Below are 7,500 nucleotides of genomic sequence, written 5' to 3'. Positions count from 1 at the left end.
TATATATATATATATATATATATATATATATATATATTTATTTATATGTATACAGTATGTATATGCATATGTATTTTTGTGTGTATATAGATGTATATGTATATGTATATGTATAAATGTGTGTGTGTGCGATATACTGTGTATATGTCTACTAATTGTCTGAATATCAGACATGAATTTACATCTTCATGTCTATATGCATACATTCTCATTCATACAGTTCTGTGAGACTATTTGATCATGTGCATCATTGTATTTCTCTGGACAATGACTTTCATACATTTAAGCATGGACACACCAATGTATATAGGTACTGCATACATATATATATCTAATTCAGTGTACACAAATGTCGAAAGTTGAAGTAACACCAAAGAATTTACTAAAACCTCTTTACGTATGAGAAGAGAAAATTGGATTTCTCTCAACATATTCTAATCATCAAGCCAGTGACGGTAAATAGTCAGTTTTGATTTTTATGTCTAAAATTACTAGTGTATCTATGACAATTTAGATTAGAGAGAATACCAGCTTGTAAACTACCTGTACTTATGCACCAGTTGACATAATCATTATCCTCAGAGAATTAAATCATTAATTGTGTGTCAAACAGTAATTGCAATTGTGTTGTCTTGTGTTAAAAAATCAATCTTACACATAAACAACATGTAAGAATGCTGAAAAATAAATTGAATGTCTGATCTGTCAGTACAGGGAAATTTCTGAATTTACATTCTGTATCGCTTTGTTATGCATAAAGATGACATTGCAATCTGTCTCATGACTAGTGGCCAAAAATCTCAAGCATTATTTCAACTTTGTGCTGTCTTTTTCCAGTGAACTTCAATCAGAGTAATTATGCATGTAAAAATAAAAGAATCTAATGAATATATTTAAACCATCTGAAGACTTTGTGGTGATTTCAACAAAAGCCAATTTTTGCAATGCCTTGACAACAATACACATACAACAACATATAGAAAGGGGATGAATCATTTACACTAATCAATAAGTTATGACAAATACAACATAAAAGACATGCAAAGAATTGAACTAGAAGACATTCTATTGTCCGTGTTTACTTATACTTAACATATGTCATTATTGTTTACAAAATTGCATAATGCCAATTTTTAAAAAGCTTTTAATTACATGTGAAAATGCATTTCTGCATATTAGCAGTTTTATGGTTTGTGCAGAATTCTAAATATTACTTCACTAAATAATATGAGATCCAGACTTAATAGGTTATGAGGACTTCCATAATTTTGTTCACAGTAACTAAATCAATTTCAAAACATACAATGAGAGTTTACAGTAAACACTTTCTGTTAAAGCTTCTAGTATAAGCTCCTTATGGATGTGCATGCAAAAACTCGCAAAACTTGCTAGCACACACAACCTAGCAAGCTGAGTACAATTCCAGGGTGCTTTGTCTTCTCAAACACAGAATACAAACTTGTCTACTTTGAAAGCATTACTCAAAATACAAACAATCACAAACATTACACAACTTGCTGTTATCATATCTGAGTTCAGACTTGATAAAACAAACAAATAAAACATATACAAAAACAGGATACAATCAACTAGCAACTGGCATCTTTAACACACAGCATGTAAATGTACAGCATTACCAGGCAATCACAGATGCTACATGCTACGTCAAATCAACTGGACTGTGCTAAAGTCAGGCCATGCTTATGAGAATCAGGACAGACTCACATTTCCAAGACACTCTTCAATTGCTCCAGCTTCCCCTTCTTCTCTTCCGTCTCTGGGTCTGCTCGGTTCTGCTCGATCTCCGCTAGCAAAGCTCTAGCAATGTCCAATACTTCTTGTAGCTGCTTGGGTTTTTTTAACTTGATGTGTCCATCTTTGTAGCCATCATATTTGGCGAAGAGTTCAAAAAACCTGTATTTAGGAGAAAGAAGTCTAAGTGTAAGAACAAAACACAGGGACTGTAAACCTAGACTGTGCAACTTCTAAACTAATAAGCAAATATCCATGCTTTTATTTCTATCTGTAGTTAAATCTGCACCTATCTATCTAACAATATACCTGTCTACAACTTTGTCTGTTTGTCTGTCTATAAATCACTTGTATTCTAACCATCTAAATAAAATAAAATAAAGCACAAAAAATCATCTATATCGAAGTTTAAAAACAAACAATTTAATCAATAAAAACCTATAAATATAATGTTCCCTATAAGAGTAATCATAATAGCAGAACACAGCATGACATCCACATACTTACTTTGGGTGTCTCACTTCCATTTTCATCTTCTGTTTCGGTGTTCTGTCACCATGTCTGATCACAGCCACCACACACCTGAGCTCCATCCTGGGATTAAAGAGAATTAATTAACAATCAATCTTCTTAAACTTGTGTGAATAGTGTATAAAATCATGTTTCAGATGAAAAGCCAGGACCTCTAACCATGACTTAAAAAGAACAAAATTGTTTTTTTTTTTTTATCACAGAATCATAACACAAAAAAAAAACTTACATCTTCCCAAAGGTTGTTGGCACTATTGGTGGATCATCTAGCTGGAAGGGAATGGCCCAAGGTATGTGGAATGTTGGTGCCAACTCCCTGAGTACCATGTTGCCAAGGATCTTCGCACAATCATCATAATACTTGCTAGAATTCTTGACAAAGCTGAACCCATTCACATCACAAACATAGGATTTGCCATTTGCTCTGCATGGAAAATGGAGAAAATGGGAGCTGAGTTAGTATAATTGGTCATCATCATTCATCATCACTGGTGAGCTAATGGCAATGGGGGCACATAGCCATATCAACCCTTTATTTCCACCTACAAGGGTCCCTTACGGCAAGCCTTCAGGCAGGGACTTGACCCATCTCTCGCTCCCCTCAACAGGTCTGATCAATCTACCTAAGCCTTGGCTTTCTAGGTTATCCCACAGACCTCCTCCACCAAGGGTTGTCTCAAACAAAGACAACCTGGTGGCCAGGATTATTCTGTGGGAATTGCACCAAGTGCCCTTATAGCCTGAGTTGGCAGTCCTGGATTGTGCAATTAACAGGTCCTGTACAAGTCTCATGGTGTAACCACTAATTGGATGCATGGCCTCCAAACTATATCCCATGATCCAGCACAAGGACCAGATAAAATGGCATCAAGACAAGATTTCAAGGCATTGGATAGCGTCCAGGTTTCACTAACATATAGTAAAACTAGCAGTATCAGGGCCTTGAAGACACATAGCTTGGTCCTTCTACAAAGGTAATGGCATCTCCAAATACTCTTGTCAAGGGAGTTCATGACCCGTGCTGATAGGCCAATCTATCTACTAACTTCCTGGCCAGACAGCCTAGGGTCATGAACTACACTACCACAGTATGTAAAGCTCTCTACAATGTGCTCGCTGCAAACATGTACCGACCAAACAGGTTCTCCTATCAGGCCCCTAGAGTCCTGGATCTTGGTCTTGGTCCAGGAGATCTATAGACCCAGGGCTTTGCTTTATTGCTTAATACATCTTGAACTACCACTGGGATGCTGCAGATACCCACTGCCTTACCATTCTTAAGTTTGGTGATAGCCCTCCTAATTACAGTTAAGGAGGGTAGAACCATGCTGATGGATGGGTCTGGCAAATCTCGAAACTACATACAGAATCTGAGCAGACTGCAGTTACCTGTGAGGAGGGCTTGTAGATTAGCTCTCTCTAAGCTTGGATATGCAGGACAATGGTCATTTACTAAGTAATAGCCTCCAACCTCCTCTGCAAGATTCTTGTTCCTTGTCTCTTCTCAGAAGTGACTGAGTTCTGTGCACCAAGGAACTATGCAATTCACGATCCCATGTCAGATGAACTGTGCTAAAAGCATCTGTGGCTTCAAATGTCTCCTGTCCGTATGAAACACATAAGGTGATCATTGGACCAATGGAGAGTTTAGGTCTCGGAGGGTAGCCACAACTAATCTATGATCAGTACCACAGAACTCGGCATTTCAATTTACCCTAAAGTTCTGGAGGATGTACGAGGATGTAATTGATCTCCATGGCCACATTACCAGCATCACTGTACCATATCCAACAATGCTGATCAGAGTGCTGGTACCAAGAGCCAGAAATTCTCAATTTCTGGAATCTTGCAAAGTCCCTGAAAAGGACTTTTCTCATTGTCAGCATCAGCTCCTAAGCTATAAGGACCAACTGACATCTCACAGCCAGCTCAATCACAGTCAGATACTTCATTGAAGTCACCCAAATATCTCGCAAAGGACAAACATGTCTTTCATGTCAAGTTTACAAACACCAGTAGGCAAAAACACAGCAATAAGAGACATGAAGCCAAATGCAAGCTTTAGTCTAAATACCACTGTATACTTATCAGCTGGTATAGCCTCTACTACCAAGAGCTGAAGTCTGCTGGAGATGGCTATGGCTACTCCCTGAAGATGGTGACCATCGCTGTGATCCGACCAGTAATAGGTGTAGGCACCTACACTGATCATATGGCTACCAGGTCTTCTTACCTCAGAGAGAGCTTCCACTTCAACTCTAAGCCACTTCAATTCCCCTGGCAGCAGTAGCAAGCGATCATCCTGCCACAAAGAGTGGACATTCCAAGGACCCATCCTCAGGTTAAGCCATAGGCAGTCACTATGCACAACTGCTCCCTAATTCACACTAGGCTAGTCAGTGGTGGCAGCCACAAGCAAGAAGGCATGCAAAGCACTTCATAAAAATCTGAGCATGAAGCACCCACCCAATCATATTTGGTAACACCTTCTAATTACTTTTTTCATTCTTATTTCCTCAAGAAAAAAAAATACTTGTAATTTCATGACATGATAATAAGAAAAACCTACTGATAATAGGTAAAGCAAGTGCTAAATTATATGAAAACAATCATAAACCAGGAACCACACTAATAACTTAAGACATCAAGCAACTTTAATTCATCTTCATACCCTCATACAGCCTCCCACATACCTCAAGAGATCAAATCCACAGACAGTCTGCTTGAATGCAAGACACACTTTTCTCGCAATCAACTTCTCTGCATTGGATAGTATTACAGGGTATCGCACTTCCTTTCCCTCGCTGTCTCTCTCCACTTTTCCATCTAGTGCTGGAGATTTTCTTGCCTCTGCATGGGCATAATCTGGTCCAACTGTGTATACCTGAGGATGAATAAACATAGTTGTTGATAATAATTTTTGTCAATATCCATAGGTAATTAATCTCAAATCTGAAATTTATCTCTCTGCTTAGGTGGTGAAAATATATAGGGTTAAAAGAAATATTTGTTCTTACCCCAATGTCACAGGGAAAATGCTGTGCTCATTTTAAAATTTTCTGTGAAACGTTTCTGTACATAAATGGCTCTGTTAGTGCTTAGCCACAAAGGAGTCAATTAGTATACCTTGTGACCATTCTGATTTCACCTTTCCCTGAACATTTGGTTAACTAATGCTATCAATTTCAATGGTGCTATTTTTATCATAGATGTTATAATTACTATAATGTTATTGACATTAGCGGTGGCAATATGAGATAACATTGAAAATCAAGGAAAAGGGTAAACAAGTGAGACAAGTAGTACTCATAATTGGCTCATTGATGACTTAGTAAAAGTGGAGCATCTATGTGTAAAAACAATCAATAAGGTAAACTCAAAGTGGGCATGGTGTGTACGTACATGCCATGCCCGTCGGTTCTGGATGAGGCATGTGTACAGAAAATGACATTTGCCTCGCAGCATTGATAATTCAAATGTGTATAGGAAATGAAATTTGCTTTTATATGGGTATGTAAATGAAATTTGTCTATATAAAGGGCACTAAAAATCTGTTATGAGAACTATAACCTGTTCTAACACATGTATATTGAGAATGAAAGTTTGTTCCTTATGCTAGGATAATGAAAACTAATATAAGGATAATAAAACTATGAGTCCTATGAAAAAACAAAAATAAAATAAAAAAATTAAATAAAAAATAAAGAATGATAAAATTAAAGTGCTGAGAACAAAAACAATTATTAAGAACATGAAGAAACAATATAAAAGATAATGAATATAATTTTCAATCAATATATAAACATGGCATAAAAAAAAATAAGTATAAACAAAAATACTGTACCTTAACATCTGTTCCATCTGTTGGCATAAAGTCTTCATATATATAAGATCCAGTTTTTCTTACTCTGCTTTCGGGTGAATAAACACTGCTTCTTGAACCAATCTGCAAAAAAAACATATTTTTTTCTAAATTTCTAGACATAATTTCTAGATGCAAATTACACAGTTACAAATTACTGAGAAAGCCTGAAAGATGGACTAAAATGAAAAATAATATAACAGTGGCTTTATATGATAAAGTTGCAGTATTCTATAAACTTTTTGACCCCTTACTGCAAATCAACATTTATAAGTGTGTGTGTGTGTGTGTGTGTGTGTGTGTGTGTGTGTGTGTGTGTGTGTGTGTGTGTGTGTGTGTGTGTGTGTGTGTGTGTGTGTGAGTGTGAGTGTGAGTGTGAGTGTGAGTGTGAGTGTGAGTGTGAGTGTGAGTGTGAGTGTGAGTGTGAGTGTGAGTGTGAGTGTGAGTGTGAGTGTGAGTGTCTAGTGTGTGAGTGTCTAGTGTGTGTGTGTATATATGTGTGTGTATATATATAAATATATAAATATATATATATACATATGTATATATGTATATATATATGAATGTGTGTGAATCTGCATATATATAGCCAGATAGACAAATACAGACAGAAAGATACAGATAGACAGATAGATAGATAGACAGATAGATAGACAGATAGATAGATAGATAGATATAGATTAAATAGATACTTAGGTAGACAGATAGATGGATAGCCATAGATACAGATATACATATAGATAGAGATACAGATATACATATAGGCAGCTAGATATATAAATAGAAAATTAGAAAGATAGAAAGATAGAAAAATAGACAGACATATACATGTACGGACATATACAAATATGTAGATATATAAGTAAACAGATAGACAGATATACAGATACTAACCCAAAGAGACAGACAGATATAAGATTGGCAGCTAGATATATAGAATGAGACACAAACAGATAGCCAGGTAGGCAGATGGATAGACAAAGATATACAGAGATAGCAATACTTAAGAGATAGATGGAGACAGACAAACAGATAGTTAGAGATACTACAGACAGAGATGGAGAGATGGAGAAATAGAGATATACAGATATAAAGATATACAGATGAATATATAGAGAGACTGATGTGGATATACACATAAAGTCTACGAGAATGAACAGGAATTGCAATCATGTTAAAATAATCAAATCATCATATCAACTGCTCCCCTAAAAACTTCCAACGAAATCTTCCACTTCAAAGACCTATTATTGACAAGCGTGTTTAGGTGCCACTTCATATCCCCCACTTATAACGTTCAACACACTGTGTTTGTATATGCTGTGAGACATGATGAAAACCACAGAAAAGAAAAA

General features: G+C 36.3%; 1 protein-coding gene across 2 annotated transcripts in view; it reads right to left on the bottom strand.

The window, feature by feature from the left end:
* The window catches only part of LOC125036853 (inositol hexakisphosphate and diphosphoinositol-pentakisphosphate kinase 2-like), an 80,606-nt gene that overhangs the window by 52,639 nt on the left and 20,467 nt on the right, over positions 1 to 7,500 (bottom strand). For both annotated transcript variants that reach the window (XM_047629737.1, XM_047629738.1), the window contains exons 6-10: positions 6,128 to 6,229; positions 4,977 to 5,167; positions 2,513 to 2,707; positions 2,260 to 2,346; positions 1,726 to 1,914 (exon numbers count right to left, since the gene is read on the bottom strand). In XM_047629737.1, the coding sequence (XP_047485693.1) occupies positions 1,726 to 1,914; positions 2,260 to 2,346; positions 2,513 to 2,707; positions 4,977 to 5,167; positions 6,128 to 6,229 (764 nt within the window). The remainder of the gene's footprint in view (positions 1 to 1,725; positions 1,915 to 2,259; positions 2,347 to 2,512; positions 2,708 to 4,976; positions 5,168 to 6,127; positions 6,230 to 7,500) is intronic.

This window comes from Penaeus chinensis, chromosome 22 (assembly GCF_019202785.1).
Source record: "Penaeus chinensis breed Huanghai No. 1 chromosome 22, ASM1920278v2, whole genome shotgun sequence".
Taxonomy (NCBI): Eukaryota; Metazoa; Arthropoda; class Malacostraca; order Decapoda; family Penaeidae; genus Penaeus; species Penaeus chinensis.
Note: the sequence above shows the minus strand (reverse complement) of the source record. Positions and strands in the feature narration are given on the sequence as shown.